The following is a 19,930-nucleotide window of genomic DNA, read 5'->3' as shown; positions in this document are numbered from 1 at the left end:
TAAGAGACATGGCATAGAATAATTGCGGTCTTGGATTTTTCGAGCTTAGAATCTGATCACGGAAGACACTGTCAAGAAGAGCTACAAGAAGACCAGGATATCTGATGCAATGGATGGCTCGTAGAATGACATCATGTGGGATGGCCCAATGGATACGAACAACTTCACTGATGAAGATAATCTGTCTACTGGTACGCCTACCAAAGAAAGCTGTGGAGAGTAAAGGACAGGTACGTTGATTTTATTTATGCACATAATGAGCTAATTTTGATTTGCACACTTCTTGTGCCTGATATTTGTAGGTATTATGCAATGTCTGTATTCCTAGGGTTGACCCCACAAAGATCACGTTCACCTATATTACCGCCATTTCCAAACATGAACACGACATGAAGCTTGAAGAAAAGTCTCACAACTATTCAATTTTTGTGGTGATTTAGTTATTTGTCTTTGTACATTAATTTGATAAACAAAAATTGAAGTTTTGTCTCAATTTTATGTCCGAAATTTTTGCAGTCATCATATAAAATCCATGTATTTCTCCTCCCCCACCTTCAAGTTTTACCCTCTAAATTTTAAGAAGAAAGGGGAAAATTATATGATTAAATATGGTATCGTATCTGAGATTAATGTTCCTTACAAGTGTAATGTGACACTTGATGTATTTTAGTAGTACTACCCTATGGCACCAATTAGACTGTTTCAGTCAGTAGCGGCGACTAAGGGGGGGGGGGGGGTGAGGGGGGCAGTTGCCCCCCTTCTTTGTAGAGAAAACATTACATTTTTATTCCATTTTAGCTGGCTGAAACTAGGAATTATGGGAATTATTAAAAACAATTTGTGCAAATTTTTAAGTATTAACAAAATTATCGTAAATAGGCACAAAATGTCGTTCGTCATGGCTAATCGATTTGTATAGCGCCACAGCAAGTAGTGGAGACTTTGCAAATGCTATGAGGAAGCGTAACAGGGAGATATTTTTGTCAAGGTCGTGGACACTGAGGTATGATTCACCTGCTTGCTGCGTGCATTCGTCAGTCTGGCAGTCTCTTTAATACTGACTGTTAGTTTCTTATAGTGTAGTCAGATACTAAATGATTTTTTAAATTTTATAATCAAGCCATACTTCTACTTAATTGTAATACGTGTGTAATATTGTTTCCTTGGTGAAAGTTTTATTGTATAGTATTGAATCAAAATCTCAAAATACTATTATTGCCGCACTTAAGTTAGTAAACTGTCAACCTTTACCTCTCTGTCAAAATTCACTCAAAGAGCATCAAAAACTTACCATTTTGTAGCTTTTTTGTTCAGTTTTGATGTGTATAACCTGCCCTCTCTATCTCTCAAACCGGCTACTTTCTGTTGTCTGTACATTTTTTGCCCCCCCACTTCTAATTCCCAGTCACCGCTACTGGTTTCAGTTAACATGTTGACTGACAGAAAAACTATTGTAAAAGGTTTACCACAAGTTTTTTGTAATTGAAACATAAAAGCAGGGGCAGCTCACAAAGTAGTGCCCTTGTGCGGTGATACGACCAATGTAATAAAGAATATGAGATTCTCTTCATCTCAAGAACAGTTTGTATTATATTTAAATTTCAAGAATATATATGGGTATCTTATTCTGACTTCATTTGAACAAGCATACAAACCGGCATGCGCTCTGGAAGGGCTTGTCTGAGTTGTTGAGCCAGATCTCATGGGCACTGCTTCTGAACATAAGACGCTGTACGCAGTGGTGTATGCTGGTATCAAGACGTGGGCTACCACTAGACTTACGCTACCCCTTTTCGATAGTTGGTTTAGGGAACATCAAGCCTTAACATTTTGAGCTGCAGCCAACAGCCAACGGAGTTGCCCGCTGTGTTGTCAAGGCTACTTCACAAGCTACTGCCCTGGCCTCTGCCACCGTCAATATTCAACACCTGATCAATCGAGTTGGTAGCCTAAGGTTTAGCAAATTGAAGTCCAGCTTTGAGGCTAAATGGATATAATGCTTGTCTTTGGTCCGACGGCCCGGTTCAATTTTCAGAATCAACCCCCTCATAGTGTTAATTCCCCTGACTTGGGAACTGGGTGTTTATGACGTCTTCGCCATTCATTTTATCCTTATTAGGCCACCACCAAGCCTATGTAGATGCCATGCACCATTATTATTATTATTATTATTATTATTATTATTATTATTATTAGGAACATCATCATCATAATCGTTAAATAACAATGTTGAATTTTACAGCGGTCATACCTATCGTTCAATGGTTAATTGTCTTCCTCGGAAGATCAGTGGTGGTGTCCAACCCATGATCACAGGTTCGATTCCAACCAACCAAAGAGAACACTAAACCTGAAAGATTGCGTTTCATTTTAGCAGATCTACCAATAAAAAGGAAACTATATTACCCCTATAACAGTAGCCCTGCAGTGTCTTCCTACAAGGATGTAGAAGTAAACGGGAGTGAAATACCAGCACTCCGTTATCTATATATTTAAGGCAGAAGGATGAGGTGAGGAAGTATATACGATGAGTAACGCATGGTGATAGTTAGCGGTGGCGATCTGACGGACCGAAGCCTAGCACAGCTATCCTCCAGCGGTCCCCGTGCCTGTAGGCAGACAGCAGCAAGCCGCGTGACGCGAGTCGATGGGAAGGGATGAGAGTCTGGGCTGCAATATCAGTCTCCGAAGCCTTGTTCTCAGAAATACGTGCGACGTGTTTCTCATTGCTTTCAAGTTTTGCAAAGAGAACAATGTGTCAGATGCTTACAATATAATGTGCTTTAGAGTTCCATCGCTCGCATTTGAGGTTTGGGCTTCACTGATAGCCTTGGTAGCCCTCAGTATACGCCACTGGCTGTACGAGTGTTTGACTTGGGTTTGTACGTGTTGTTAAGGCCTGATGGAGGAGAGGCTGTGTGATGTAACACTTTAATTTCATAAATCAAAGTGCAGCATGAAGCAAGCACAAGCATGGACTAGGCCTAAGTCAAAACTGCTTTATATTTCAACCACTAGAGTACAGCATATGCCAAGCATAATGTAGACAACAACCAGCATTACCAACATAGCGATTTTTGAACTGTACCTGTTGACTAATATCTTTCAATGACAAGATGTTCTTTGTTCTCTCATGTTAAAATAGACACCTAGAGACTTTTTAAAACTCTTATTAGCAACAGAAAAATCTTCCTCTATTTGTAATGTAACAATCTAAGATTTTTTCAAATAATTTTGCTTGGTTTCATTACTGTAAGCTGGCAACACAGTTACCTTCACCTACCAGAACACCAGCATAAAAAAATCAAAATTGCTAACATTTCTGGTATTAATTTTATGTGTTTATGAAAAGCGTAGTTACATTATTTTTGTATGCATAATCATATAGAGTGCAGGGGATACCCATTCCAAATGTATATATTGGTGTAAAGTAGCCTTGAAGTGGAAAGCAAGGCATTTTGGATATTTCAGTTCTGCAAAAACTGAAATTGTGTCTAAGTGTTTCTGTACACGTGTACATTGGCAATAGCTATGGTTATTTATTCCTATGTGAGTCTGGCATGTGTTCCTCTCAGTGCCATCCTTATTAGTTCATTTGAAGGTGTTGTTCAAGATTTTGGAACAAATACTTCTGGTTTATTCATATTTTTCTTCTTTATTTTTTCTTGAGAGGTTGGTAATTTGTTCAATAATTTTCTTAAAACTGGAATTTCAAGAAAAAGGCATGGGGATTAAGGTCAGTGTTTATATCAGCTTCTCAATTTATAAATTTGCTTCAACTGATACTTTGCTAAAAGAGCAGTCTTTTACAATAGCACAGTTAAATAATGTGATTTCATGTAACTTCTAGCATAGGTAAATATGAATTATCTGCACTTGTAACTCCATAGAAGGAAATGTTTTACCTGTGTAAGGTCGGCAGGCTGTGACTGACTACGTTGTGGAATGCGAGATGTTGAGTGTTTTTGATGTTGGCGCCTCGTGGCCATCTCAGGAGTCACCTGGTGAGGGACGGAGTGATGCTGTGACTGCTGAGGTTGTTGGTGGCGGAGAGGCGTCTCAAGGCTACTGGTAGCACTCCTAACTTCACTCAGGGGCAGTGGATGATGGATTTGATGATCTTCTGCCGTTGGTGGCCTGCCATAAAATAAAAATCTACCTGGAGGGTATGTTATCTCCTTTCTTAAGCTACACAAATCGCCACCTAACAAAATTTTTAGGGCAGCTGGAAAGTATAATCTAGAAACTTTGTTTATTAAAGGTTTCTTTTTCTGGTAATTTCTGGTGACTCATTCAGGTTTCAGATGACTCAGAGATGGGAAAAGGAAAGTACTGAGGAGGTAGAAGCTATGGCTACGGCCTCGGTACCTGTCAGGTGTAAAATTGGAAAATCACGGGAAACCATCTTGAAGTCTGTTGACAGTGGGATTCAATTCTCAATTCAAACAACAAAATGACCCATATGGCACAGCCAACTTGCTCAGTGTTTTTTAAAGTAAGGTCCACAATATGTCATAAGAAATTACCGTAACCTATATTCTTTGAATTAATCTATAGTGAAGCGTCATCTCTATTTCATTGGTGTTTGAGCAGATAAAATAAATTGTTAACAGAGGTGCCATTAATGCTACTTACTTCATGGTGATCAGTGACAATAACTAGCTGAAATAGTCTTATATATAGGATTTTAACATTAGATATTTCAAACTGCATATGCTAAACAAACCTGCTGCTCATTTATTGTTATGCTTAAACTTTCACATCATAACTGGAGTATTAGCTAAGCTCACCTACAATCAACACTCGAGTTTTGTCTGCTAAGATTCACTTCTACCACCATCCCTTATAACCTCCACGGTTTCCCCAGTACAATATCAGAACACCACCACCCAGTCATAAGTAATGTGTTTATGAGCGATAGGGGACAGTGTAATACTTGAATGTTCAAGACTCCTCCACACAAGGCACACTATGGCATTTATCTTCATTAATGCTCCACATTCACATTTTCACAAATATATCTCCTATCAGGAAAGTAACAAAGTAAATGAATTGATTACCTGAAGCTGTTAGATGGCAGAGAAACTGGAGTGTCTTGGGACACACTGTAACTTCTTTGGACATGTGGCGGCCGCTCTCTGGATGATCTTCCTGAACGAAGACCAAAATCTGAAGAAGACTGCAAATATTTTTTTATATCATTAGTATAATAGACTTTCATCAGGCATGTCACAAAGGGTAATGTAAATTTATACTGACCATGCAACTGTAAGAAAATTCTCTAGAGCTTGTAGCAAAATATTAATCTTCTTAAGATGAGCTACAATAGCCAAGCTCCTCTCACAGAGGTGGTGTCATTCTTCATCCTTCAGTTAGTCACCACCATTTGCTACTTACTCAAGTATTTCTTCTTGGAAAGGAGAAGCAGGAGCAACTTTAGGTATCAACAGTGAATTCTGGAAGGATGTAGGTAGGAATAACTTAATCCTTGAATGCATAGTGAAAATATTCAATAAAATTTTCAATGGAGCGAGTTCTGAAGAGTATGGCAGAGGAAGTCATCTACCCTATACACAAGACAGGTGAACAAATAAATCCAAATAATCATATAGAGGGATGATGTTATTAGATCCAGTAAGCAAGATAGATAAAGGGATATTGGCTAAAAGACCTGTGAATTGGGCAGAGGGATGCTCAGTCCTCTCATGACTCCAGTCAGGATTCAGAAAGGGGATGAGAAAAAAGTATTAGTATAATGGTAGTAAAAACAGAAATGGATAAATATTATAAGAGGCAAACTGCACATCAATGCAACTGATTTAGAGAAGGCTTTTGATTTGATGAGTATACGAACTGTTGTCTGTAAGTTGAGTCCACTCAGAATATCAAGTAGGATGATATGAGCAATCGCTAATATATATTTGGAATTCAATATTCTATCAAAGTGAAAGGTGGGGTAATGGGGGGGGGGGGGGGCAATATTTTCAAAACTGGGCCTCACACAAGGTTGTAAACTGTCATCAGTATTATTTTTATTGTTTATTAATGATATCTTTCAATCAAATGACTTTGGGAATGGAGCTTCTCTATGTCTCGAGAAGCATGATATTCCAGGCCTGATATTTGCAGATGATACTATTCACATTAATCCCTGTTGGGTTGCACAAAAAAATAGTATTAATGAATTGAAAAACTATTATAAAGAGATGAATCTAAGAATTAATCCACAGAAAACCAGAATTATTGTGTGTAAAAAGGAGTGACAAACTTTCAAAACACTGGTAGATGGGTAAGAGAAAGAGAGCAGATATAAAGGGCAATAATGAAGGAAACAGCTATAGCTAGTACAAACAATTTTGGATAGAAGGATGCTAAATATCAAACATATAATTAAAGGAAAGTATTTGATTCAACAAATAAAGCTAGTTATTGTATGGAACTGAAATCTGAGGAGTAGGTGATGGAATTGTAGCATTGGCTGTCATCAATAGTACATTAAAAAAATAAATAAATAATGGGATTGCCAAACATGTACTCCAAATAGTGGAGATGAATTCATGGGTAGAATTGTTAAACAAATAGTTAAAGTACTGGTCAAACCTAAACATAGTGGGAGCAGGAGGTGAAAATATAAGGATAGCATACCAGCACCAAATGAAACATTAACATGAAAATTACTGAGTGGATGGGAAGAAGAAGCTACTAGATGACATAGGATAGTACTTGGAAAGAAACTTATCAAGGGATAATGGGAAATTTTGTAAGAAGGTTGTCCAAAGTGTGTAAGACATAGAAAGACAAAAGTAAGGCCAGAATGTAATAGCAAGAGAACACTAGTAGAATTCTGTGAAATAAGTAAACATGTGAAATTAAGGTTAACTAAAAGGGAAAAGGGAGGGTAATTTGGTGGCTGATGAGAGTACATAATAATAATGTCATAAGAAGAGAAAATACAGAAAATCAATGCATTTTTATATAAGGATATGAACTACTAAAAGACTGTAAGGAAATGAGAGAAATCAGAAAAAAGTATATACATGGAGAAAAGTAAAAAGTGAGAATAAACACTACACTCTTGTTAAGCTTTTTGTACAGAAAATCCGGGGAGAATAGCGACATTACGTACATTGTTTCTGCTATTTTATTTTCTTGCTAGTCATTTAATGTTGCACTAACACATCAAAGTTTTCTGGTGACGCAATGATGGGAAAGGATTGGGAAGGTGGTGGTTATGGCCTTAATTAGGTACATCATTGTAACTAAAGCCGACAAAGGGGGTCAATAGTTCTACTAGATAAAGAAACATATATTCAAAAAACAGAAGATTTTTAATAATAATAGTTACACGGTGGTTAATAAGGACCCGATATCAAAACTACAACGTAATTTAAAGACATTACTAAAGAAATCTACATTTCTTTTTAACGAACAAGATCAGCAAAGACTCACAAACATGAATCCCAACATCCCTATAGCAAGAGCCCTTCCTAAAATACATAAGAATGACATCCCAATACGTCCCATCATCAACTGCCGAAACAGTCCAACCTATAAAGTTTCTAAGTATATTCATGGCTTCCTTAAGAGACATTACACATTTAATAACAAGCAACCTTTAAAGAATTCCATTGATTTTTGTGAGATCCTGAATAAGTTTGACTTACAACCTTATTATACAATATGTTCCTTTGACATGGTTAACATGTACCCAAACATCCCGACCAGACACTATCAACATCCTCTATAATAACATCTGTAAAAGTAGTGGCCTCAGTAAAATGGAAATCGACGAATTCATGAGACTATTAAATTTTGTTTTAGACAACAATTATTTCACTTTTAATAAGAAAATCTATAAACAGAACGGTCTAGCGATGGGAGACCCAATTTCAGGCATCCTACCTAATATTTACATGGACACGATAGAACACACAAAAATCAGCACAAATATTAAAGGGATTTGTTTATGGTTGAGATACGTTGATGACACATTTGTAATAATTGATAAGAATGTCACTAATAGCAGCGAAGTATTAGAAATCTTAAATAATATCAACCCTAATGTAAATTTTACTAAGGAAGATGAAGACAAAGGCTCCTTAAATTTCCTAGACATAAAAGTCACCCAAATTAATAACATCTTTGAGTTTCAGATTCACAGAAAGCCTACACACTCGTCCATAACCATAAATAATTCCTCACTACTTCCCAGTTCTCAGAAACAGGCATCATTTTATAGTTTGATATATAGAGCTTTAAGAATCCCATTATCCCCTACAAGCTTCAAAAAAGAATTAAATTACATAAGGAATCTTGCCAAAATTAATGGTTATAAGATCGAAATGGTTAACGGCTTACTTCATGAGATTAATAACAAGATATCCAAAAAACTTACACCAGACAAACCTAAAAGAACTGAATATGCCACTTTTACATACCTGCGAATCAGTCCTCCAAGAAAGACTCAATGTGTGGAAACAGTACTACTCTACGAAATCAGAAAATGATTGGGAAACCTACAAAACCCAACGTGCCCAAGCAGCTAGGGTGTTCAGAACTGAGAAACGTAAATACGAAAAATCTCTCATTGAAAAGATAGAACAAAACTTTAGGAAGAATGAAGGCAGAGAGTACTACAGAGCCTTCAAACGCAAACTCACTGGCTATAAACCACCATCTCTATGCTTTGAGCGAAAGGATGGCACACTGGCGATGTCAAATGAAGAAAATTGCAGCATTCTGGCAGATTACTTCAAGAATTTACTTAATTGCTCTAAACCGCAAAGCGCCATTGAGACCAAGGAACCCTTACTCAGGTACCCAGATTCCAGACCACCCGACAGAGATGAAATCAAGCGCCACATTGCCCGTCTCAAAAATAACAAAGCGCCGGGGGAAGGCTCAGTAGTAGCACAACTATGGAAATATGCCCCAGAGGAATCACTTGATATCTTGCAAAAGCAAATAGAAGAAATTTGGAACAACGAGACCCTACCCGAAGATTGGAAAATAGCTTTGATCCATCCATTACACAAAAAAGGCAGCATGAAGAACATCAACAACTACAGAGGAATATCTTTGCTACCCGTGACTTACAAAATTCTATCACTTGCCATCCTGGAGCGTTTGGAAGTACAAGTCGAACATCAAATAGGTGAATACCAAGGAGGGTTCAGGAAAGGTCGCTCAACAGCTGAACAGATCCAAAATCTCAAAACGATCATCAGATATTGTGCACTAAGGTCCAAGCAGTATGTGTTTGTCTTTATGGACTTTAAGAAAGCGTACGACTCCATTGACCGGGAAGTCCTGCTAAACATCTTAAATGAATTTGGAGTTGATTTGAAACTGCTGGCATTAATTAGAGCCACCCTGACTGATACAAAATCCAAGGTGAAGTTCAACGGATGTCTCTCGCATTCCTTTGACATCAAAACAGGAGTCCGACAAGGTGATGGGCTATCCCCGATACTCTTCAACTGTGTTCTTGAAAAGATCATCAGAATCTGGCGGGTGAGATTACAGGAAACCAACTACAGTCCATTGAGAATAGGAACCAAATCCAAGGGGATCGCAACAGACTGCTTAGCATTTGCCGATGATATTGCTGTTCTCTCAAACGACATAGAAACCGCTAGAGCTCAAGTTGAAATTTTAAAGGAAATTGCCGAACAAACTGGTTTGCAGATATCGTTTGAGAAAACAGAAGTAATGACTAACATCAAAGAGGCTCCACCAAAACTTCATACAAAATACGGGGACATCCCCCGAGTAGACAAATTCAAATATCTGGGTGAGATCATCATGAAAAATGGACTGGACAAAGAAGCACTTCAGGAGCGAGTACGCAAACTGGAAATAGCCTACCAAACATCCCGCACAATCTACAACAAAAAATGCCTTTCCCAAAACACCAAGATACGTACTATGAAACAGTTCTGAAGCCAGTAGTTCTATATGCAGCCGAAACCCTGTCTCTAAATGCCAACAAAGGACTCCTTGAAGGACTGGAGAAAAGAGAACGCAAAATTATGAGAGGTATCTTGGGATCAAAGTACAGAAATGGAATCCACCAAAAGAGATCCAACAAGGAAGTCTACAGCAAAATAGAGAAAATTACCGACACAATCAGAAAAAGACGGGCACGATTTTATTTTATGAACGAAAGAAAGTTAACTAAAGAAATATTTCACTTTTTTGATTTAAACCCCAAAACCACAATTCCCTGGTTTAGAAATACCAAAGAAGACCTGCAAATGCTACATATCTCAGCTGAAGACGCCCTTAACAGAGATCTCTTCCGCAAGAAAATATTGACGAATGGGCTAAACCGAGACGAGCAACCGAAGAGACAGAGGAGCGTAAGCAGGCCCACTCACAAAGAATGAGGGAAATTTGGGCTCTAAAGAAGGCAAAGTTCAGTGTCAAATGCAACAAGACTTAACGTGGTCCTTGATGGCCCCAGCGAATTATATATATATATCAATAATAATAACAATAAATGTTCAGGCTAAGGAGTCTACAGGTTAACATGTTCCCAGTGTGGAATTTCATATGTTGGACAGACTGGACGAAGCTTCTTTATGACATACATGGAACACTTCAATGCGGAAGAGCACAATAAATATTCGGCAATGAGTACGCACATGAAGGAAACAGGTCACCGTTTTACTTCACTAATCAGGAATGCAAAATAAAGGTAAACTCGTAAATGAATTAGAGAGTATATATATATATATTTGGACAAAACACTTAATAAGGATCGCAACCTTAACGAGGATACGGAAGTCAAGAGTCCCTTATATACATTAACGCCTAAGCTATTAAAAACAGTCAATCCAAAACAAAACAAAGTCCCACGAATATTTAAATTCTTTAAATCAAAAAATCCCCTTATCCCACCGAATACTAAGCCTGCACTTGCCCCTCCAAACAATCCCCCTCCCACATTAACATCGACATGTAATGCTCCGCCCACCTCCACTTCCCCTCAGGATGCCCCTCTTCCTCTATCACATCGTTACAACACGCTAAGTAGGAACTCCAGACAGACCAACGCTGTTAATACAGTAAGATAGATATACATACGGCATATGAGTAAGTACCCACTTTACATAATACACAATTCTTGGACACTAACATATGATTTAAACACACACGTCAAACACGCCTTTTTGTTCTTTTGCAGTATAACCACATTCTATTCATCGAAGTTGCACATCTTCTAGTAGGACTACATTTTCACGTGAAAATCAAACATAACCTGTCTAATACTCGAAAAACAAAACTCGTCTCCCAGCAGCTTCAACCAGCACACTAACGTCTGTTTGCAACGGTTATATAAGATAATGTTTCAGACCAATCAACTTAATGAGGATAACATTCACCTTTTCTCTTAGCCAATCTTTTAATGTCGGAATATAAACAAGATTCATCCTCAAGTTTTCAACCATTTTAGTCCATTGAAAACTTACGTTGACAACTGCCCCAGCAAATATATGCTGACTTTTACAACGAAGAGGATCCACTTCAGTACCAGACATGTGCCGTTTTTAGAACTTTATATTGACACAAATATTCTTTTAGACAAGATTTTAAATTAGTTTACAATAATTTTAGCATGTGTTGTACATGTCATGTCCCAACAGCATATTTTATAATCACTATTTTGTAAAGTTAATATCATAAGAAATCATAGTTCAATGTTTACAAATCATAAAGTGTCACTGTCCTCTAAACAATGTTTGTTTTAAGATTAAATTAATGTGGCTGATGATGCCCAAAAAGAAGGGTGAAACATGTCCCTATAATATTTAGATTTACTATGTCTAATTGACCACATAATGTGGTATTGATTGTATTGAATAGGTGGAACAATAAATGTACTCCTTTTGTAAACTAAGTGAGATCACTGTTTTCAATACGGATCAAAAATGAGAGTGATGGTTTGTAAGTGGTATGTTCCGAGCTGTCAGTGGAGAGATGGCGTGGAATGACATTAGTAGACGAATAAGTTTGAGTGGTGTCTTTAAAAGTAGGAAAGATCACAATATGAAGATAAAGTTGGAATTCAAGAGGGCAAATTGGGGCAAATATTAGTTTATAGGAAGGGGAGTTAGGGATTGGAATAACTTACCAAGGGAGATGTTCAATAAATTTCTAATTTTTTGAAATCATTTAAGATAAGGCTAGGAAAACAACAGATAGGGAATCTGCTACCTGGGCGACTGCCCTAAATGCATCTAAGTATTGATTGATTGATAACATTTCTGGGGATATTCTAAAGGCCATGGTTTGAAATCTATATATATATAAAGTAACTTGTCCTGACTGACTGACCGATTCATCATCGCCGAGCCAAAACTACTGGACATAAACGAATGAAATTTTGAGGATATATTCATATTAAGATGTAGGTGCTCGCTAAGAGAGGATTTTTGGATATTCCATCGCTAAGAGGGTGAAAAGGAGGGGGGGGTGAAATTTTAATATGAGTGTATCTATATCTCAAAACATTAAAAGTTTACAGATGTGAAAATTGGTATTTAGAATCTTCTTTAAAAATAAGGAAACCGATATTTTTTTATTTTCAGTAAATCCCAATAAGATGGGTGAAAGAGGGTGAAAAAGTGGTTGAATGCCTGGGGATATTCTAAAGGCCATGGTTTGAAATCTATATATATATATAAAGTAACTTGTCCTGACTGACTGACTGATTCATCATCGCCGAGCCAAAACTACTGGACATAAACGAATGAAATTTTGAGGATATATTCATATTAAGATGTAGGTGCTCGCTAAGAGAGGATTTTTGGATATTCCATCGCTAAGAGGGTGAAAAAGGGGGGGTGAAATTTTAAAATGAGTGTATCTATATCTCAAAACATTAAAAGTTTACAGATGTGAAAATTGGTATTTAGAATCTTCTTTAAAAATAAGGAAACCGATATTTTTTTATTTTCAGTAAATCCCAATAAGATGGGTGAAAGAGGGTGAAAAAGTGGTTGAATGCCTTTTAATCAGGATACCGGTACTTATATCACAGAAACCGCAGATATTAGAGAACTGAAAATTGGAACTTTTGTTCGCTTTTAAAAATTAAGAAGCACGTACTTTTTTGTTTTTGGAAAATCCAATTAATGGGAGGGTGAAAAGGGGGGTGAATTTTTGAAATGAGTGCATCTATATCTCAAAACTTTTAAAGTTTACAGATGTAAAAATTGGTATTTAGAATGTTCATTAAAAATAAAGAAGCACGTATTTCTTTGTTTTCGGAAAATCCCAATAGGAGGGGTGAAAAGAGGTAAAAAAAGGGGTTGAATGCCTTTAAAGAGAATACTTATATCTCAGAAACTGAAGATATTACAGACCTGAAAATTGGTGTTTGGGGTCCCCTTTAAAAATAAAGAAACACGTATTTTTTGTTTTAGGAAAATATAATTCATAGTGGGGCTGAAAAGGGGGTGAAATTTTAAAATGAGTGTATCTATATCTCAAAACTTTTCAAGCTTATAGATGTAAAAGTTGGTATTTAGAATCTCCTTTAAAAATAAAGAAACATGTATTTTTTTGTTTTCGGAAATTCCCAATAGGAAGGGTGGAAAAGGGTGAAAATGGGTTGAATGCCTTTAATGAGCTACTTATATTTCAGAACCGGAAGATATTACAGATCTAAAAATTGGTATTTGGGATCTACTTTAAAAATAAAGAAACAGATATTTTTTCGTTTTTGGAAAATCAAAATAATGGGGGGGGGGGGTTGAACTTTTAAAATGAATGTGTCTACTTCTTAAAACTTTAAAAGTTTACAGATGTAAAAATTGGTATTTAGAATCTCCTTTAAAAATAAATAACATGTATTTTTTTGTTTTCGGAAAATCCTAATAGGAGGGGTGAAAAGGGGTTGAATGCCTTTAATGAGGATACATATATCTCAGAAACTGAATATATTACAGACCTGAAAAAAGGTATTTGGGATCTCCTTTAAAAATAAAGAAACATGCACTTTTTGTTTTTGGAAAATCCAAATAACGGAGGGTTGAAAGGGGGGTGAATTTTTAAAATGAGTGTACCTATATCTCAAAACTTTAAAATTTACAGATGTAAAAATTGGTAGTTAGAATCTCCTCTAAAAATAAAGGAACACATATTTTTTTCTTTCCTGTAAATCCTAATAGGAGGGGTGTAAAAGGGTGCAAAATGGGTTGAATGCCTTAATTGAGGATAAACATATCTCAGAAACGAAAAATAGCACAGAACTGATAATTGGCATATGGGATCTCCTTTAAAAATAAAGAAAGACGTATTTTTTAGTTTTTGGAAAAGCCAATTAATGGCGGTTAAACAGGAGTGACAAATTGGGGTGAATTTTTTGAAAGACTATATCTACAGAATATCTTGGAAACGTAAAATGTTACAGACGTAAAGAGTGGGTGTATATCTCCTGTAAATGTAAAGAAATATAGGTGATTTTTTTTTGGAAACTCCACTTAAGGGGAACTCAAAAGGGGTGAAATTTTAAAATGAGAATTTTTACAGTATATCTAAAAAAACTTAACATGTTACAGAAGTGAAAAATGGTATTTTTTATATCTACTAAACATAAAGAAACGTGTACATTTAGTTTTCGAAAATACCACTTGGGTGGAAGGGGGGGGGGGTGTGTGTGGTAATAGTGACTGAAAATGGTGATGAATTCTTTTAATTAGGCTACTGATATCTCAAAAATGAAGATGTTACAGACGTGAAATTTGATATTTGCAATCTGCTTTAAAAGTAAAGAAACACGTATTCTCGGAAAATCCAATGAAGGGGGGAGGGGGGGTGTAAGAATTGAAAAATTAATTGACTGAATTGTATGAGAATACATACATCTAATAAAAACTAAAGTTGTTACAGACGTGAAAATTCTTATTTTGACCTCCTTTAAAAACAAAGAAGAACGCGTTTTGGTGGGGAAACCATCTTGGAGGGCGGGAGTGTAAAGGAGTTGAATTCCTTTCATGAGGACACATTAATCGAAAACTGAAGAAGTTAGAATCGTGATAATTGGTATTTAGAAGATCCTTTACTATTAAAGAAACAAGTATTATTTGCGGGAAAATTCACTTAAGGTTGGGGGGGGGGGATTATTGTGAAATGAAGTGACTAAAAGTGAATTATTTTTATGGGGATACTTATATCTCAAAACTGAAGGTAATAGACGTGAACATTGGTGTTTGGAATCTCCCTTAAACATAAAGAAACAAGCATTCTTTTAATTTTTTATGGGGGGGGGGGGGTTGGCGGTAAATAAACTTAACTTCGGTGGGGTGTTAAAGGAGGTGAGACCAATTGATTTTACTGTTATTAATGTACTTATAAGGATCCTCCGTTGCTGAGGCGGCAATGCGCCGGTCTCTCACAGCTGGGTTCCGTGGTTCAAATCCCGGTCATTCCATGTGGCATTCGTGCTGGACAAAACGGAGGCGGGACAGGTTTTTCTCCGGATACTCCGGTTTTCCCTGTCATCAGCCATTCCAGCAGCAACACATAATAATAATAATAATAATAATAATAATAATAATAATAATAATAATAATAATAATAATAATAATAATAATAATAATATTAATAATAATATTCCGGACCGTCGTCAAATGTGCGGACCGCGTTGGAAACGGCTCCTGGACGGGTAATGACTAAGAATGCAGTCCGGCCGCGGGTTCAGTGCCACCAAGGCACCCAATATGACACCACGCCGGATCTCCTGAAGGATTTTATCCATATTAAAAATATTATAGGAAAAGATGGCAAAGATGTACGGACCCAACTGACCGGGAGGAATACCTGACCCTAGCCCGGGAAGTACGAAGTCGATTGCTGGAAAGGAAGATTTAAAAGTGGGAGGAAACGTGCCGTAAAATCATAGAAAACGAGTCAGATCGGGAATTTTGGTGGATTCTCGCAGAAAACGAGTCAGATCACGAATTTCGGCGGATTATATATCTAATACAATAAGCATTCAATTATAAATTTCAGTATAATACCGTAGCGAAGCACGGGTATCTTGCTAGTAGTACCATATATGAAGTACTTATTTAATTACAGTTTGCTAGAATGAGCCATACCAAATTAGTGAAGAGTTGCAATAGTAGCTCCAGTGTAGAAAGGAAAGGGTGATAAACATAAGGCAGATAATTACAGGCCAGTCTGCTTGGCAAGTATTGTATGTATGTTCACGGAAAAGATTCTTTGTGATTATATTACGCACATTTGTGAAATCACTAACTGGTCTGATGGAAGGCAGTTCGACTTGAGGATAGGTTATTCCAGTGAACTCAAGGGTAGAATTCCAGCAAGGCATAGCAGATATTTTAGATTCAGGACATCAAATTGACTTTATTGCTACTGACCTATCCAAGGCTTTTCATAGGGTAGATCATGGGAGATCACTGATGAAAATGATGTCTATTGGACTAGACAAAAGAGTGATTGAATGGAGGATTAAATTTCTAGAAAACAGAAATCAGAGAATAAGAGTAAGTGAAGCATTGGGGATTGTGCAAAGTGGTATTATTTGACTTCCATGTTTATAGGAATAAATACCTGGAATCATGGATAAGGCTTTTTGCAGATCATAATATAATGCATGGAGTAATAAATAAGACAAGGGATTTTGAGCGACTGCCAAAAGACGTCGACAATGGCATGAGATGGACAGCAGACAATTGTATGATAGTAAACAGGGTGAAAAGTCATGTTGTGAGTTTCACCAAGAGGAGAAGTCCTCTCAGTTTTAATTACAATGTTGATGGGGGTGAAGGTAGCTCATAGGTGTTCATGATGATGATGATGCTTGTTGTTTTAAGGGACCTAACATCGCAAGTCATCGGCTCCATAGGTGTTCATTGGGGTAAATGTATAAACGAGATTGTAGATAAAGGTTACAGATCTCTTCATATTTTTAAGAGGGTATTTAGGGGTTATATTAATATGTAAAGTAGAAGGCTTATAGGTCATAAGTAAGACTCTAATTAGAGTATAGCTACAGCGTAAGGTTCCCTCACTAGGATTATGTGATTCCAAAGGCAGAAAAGATCTAAAGGAAAGCAGCACAATTTGTTCTATATGATTTCTGACAAAAGAGTAGTGCTGTGAAAATGTTGCAAACTTTGGGCTGGGAATAACTGGGAGTAACGAGACAAACAGCTCACCTAAGTGGTATGTTCCAAAAAGTCACTGAAGAGATTGCATCAAGTGACATTATTTGATGAATAAGGTTGAATGTAGTTTTTAAATGTAGGAAGGACTATAATATGAAGTAAAATCAAAACGACAAATTGGGGCAAATATTCATTTGTAGGAAGAGGAATTAAGGAATGGAATAATTTACGAGGGAGATGTTCGATAAATTCCCAACATCTCTGAAATCATTTAAGAATTATATTTTTGCTAGTGGTTTAACATCACACTAACACATTGAATGTTTTCGATGATGCAAGGATGGGAAAGGGCTAGGATTGCAAAGATAGCAAACATGTTCTTTATTAAGGTAGGCCTACAACCTCAGCATTTGTCTTTTATGAAAATGGGAAACAATGCAAAACCATATTCAGGGTTAGACAGTGGGATTCTGAACCCACCATACCCTGAATGCATGTTTACAGCTATACAACCCTAATCACATGGCCAACTTGCTTGGTTATTTAAGAAAAGACTAGGTAAATAACTCTGAGTCTATCTGCCACCTGAACAAAAGCCCTAAATCAGTGATGACTGATTGACTGAGCTAATTTCATTTAGAGTTACTCATTCCCAAGCAGTCATCATCATTAATAGGTCCATATATTTCTTCTCAAATTCCTCTTCTTGAATATGGCTAGTTTGTTCCTGTCAGTAATTCCAAAAGTCCAAATTTCCAATTTCTTTGAAATCATTTAAGAAAAGGACAGGAAAACAACAGATGGGGAATCTACCACTGGGTGACTGCCCTAAATGCAGATCAATAGTGACTGATTGATCTCAAAGAGACTTGTATTTATATAAGGTCTTTCCCAATCTATTACTTAATGTACCTCAGTGTTACTATATGAACATGGAACATTCCTTACATACAATAAGAACAACTGCCATCCAAAGTCACTGAATATAGCCAACATACAACTCCCAACATTTTGACAACCGAATGACCATTATTAAGGTAGCAGATCTCTTCTGTGAAAGACTATTAAGCAGTTTGAACCAACAGAACTCCACTGTTATATTTCACCCACAATTATCTCAATAGACTTGTATAAACTTACCGGTACTTCTCTTCTCTGTTATTATTGATATAAGTTTACTCTCCAGCTCATTGATTGAATGACCAACTATTGGCCTTCTCTTTGGAGAGCCCTGGGTTTGATTCCTGGCCAGGCCATGGATTTTAACTGTGTATGGTTAATTTCTCCAGCTTGGGGACTGGATGTTTTAGTTTGTCTTAATGCACATCTTCAATTACATACAATCATCACAGAAACACGCAGTAGTGAAGTCTTTGCTCTGCATAGGGATGGTGTCAGGAAAGGCTTCCCTCTGCATTACTGGGGCAAACAAGTGCTGACCCCAGTAAATTGGAACAAGGGCAGAAAAAAAGATTAACATAATTTGACTCAGATGGGTAGATGTATACTTACCCACTCCTTATCACTGGTTGCTACAATTTCTAAAATATCTCCCTTATTGCTAAGAAAATTTGTCCAGTAGCAAAATTTTATCACAGAGCATTAAGAATTATCAAACTAAGAAACACAAAATTGCTGTATTTTTGGGCAAATCCCAATCTAATACATCTTCATCTACAGAAATGATACAGTATAGGCCTATTTCAAACTCACCTCTCGGTAATCAGGCATCATTGATGACCCTGATGACTCCGAACTTCTGGCTTGCTGTTGCTGAAGGAGCGTCAGTATGAGACGAACATCACTAGCTACAGAATGCTCGAGAGACTGGAGCTGCCTGTAGAAGGAAGAATGAAATACATGCCAAACTTCTGACTTGAAAAATGTTAACATGAAATTCATTCAGATGACTGGATGTGATATGAGAGTACATACAAAAATTGCTGCCTCATCAAAAGGAACCTGGGACATCTTACTGAAGAGTATTGAGAACTTAGTGTATAAGAAGTCTATTTGAGAAGTGTGGCTGGGGCACCTCTAAGGTCTGTGCAAACAGTGTTCTGTAGGAGCAGCTGAGTCATGTTTAGGTGGACTGGAAACATGATGACTGATGATAAATGGTGCAAGAACTTCCCAGTTGTACAGCATGTAGCTCAATTCCTACAGAGTTAAATGTCTTAAAAACAGCTACATAATGTACTACTATTGCTCCAAGTTCCTTAGAATCTACACACTAAATTTACATGTAAAGATTGTCAGTCAAGGATATGAACCATAACCATAATTACCTGCTCAATTGATCTATCCTTGCACATACATCCATTTCTTTTCCAGGTTCACTCCACTGGGTTGGTCCCGACGGCTCCATTTTGGCACTGGCATGTCGGTAGGTACCAGGTGATAATACTGTTTGCTGGCCTGTTGAATGCGAGTGGGGGTACATGTCTGAACGCTGTGGGGGACTGGAATGTATGGGAGGTGAAGGGGTTGTGTAATAAGAGGACCCTGTTGCTTGGCTTAGGGCAGAGATGGGGAGCTGCTGCTGAGGATGAGAAATTGGCATTGGGACAGAGAGATTTGCAACATCATGTTCATCCTCTTGAATAGCACCCGCAGTGGTTGATGTTACAGAAGACTGACGAGTTTCGGACAACCGTCGGCGAGACAAGTGGGGAGTTGACATTCCCACACCTGAAACTAAAGGAAACATTAATATAAGAATGGTCTCCTTGAATAATTTTCAGATTCTTAAAATAAAACATGCATTTTCTCACTATATAGCTTAG

The 19,930-nt window shown here is 37.2% G+C and overlaps 1 protein-coding gene across 1 annotated transcript in view; it reads right to left on the bottom strand.

Moving 5' to 3' along the window:
• The window catches only part of sei (seizure), a 520,652-nt gene that overhangs the window by 41,711 nt on the left and 459,011 nt on the right, over nt 1-19,930 (bottom strand). Inside the window, exons 16-19 of the mRNA XM_068225985.1 lie at nt 19,433-19,562; nt 18,858-18,981; nt 5,061-5,179; nt 3,906-4,137 (exon numbers count right to left, since the gene is read on the bottom strand). Coding sequence (XP_068082086.1) covers nt 3,906-4,137; nt 5,061-5,179; nt 18,858-18,981; nt 19,433-19,562 — 605 coding nt within the window. The remainder of the gene's footprint in view (nt 1-3,905; nt 4,138-5,060; nt 5,180-18,857; nt 18,982-19,432; nt 19,563-19,930) is intronic.

The sequence above is a fragment of the Anabrus simplex genome, chromosome 2 (genome assembly GCF_040414725.1).
Source record: "Anabrus simplex isolate iqAnaSimp1 chromosome 2, ASM4041472v1, whole genome shotgun sequence".
Lineage (NCBI taxonomy): Eukaryota > Metazoa > Arthropoda > Insecta > Orthoptera > Tettigoniidae > Anabrus > Anabrus simplex.
This window is presented reverse-complemented; position numbering and strand designations above follow the sequence as displayed.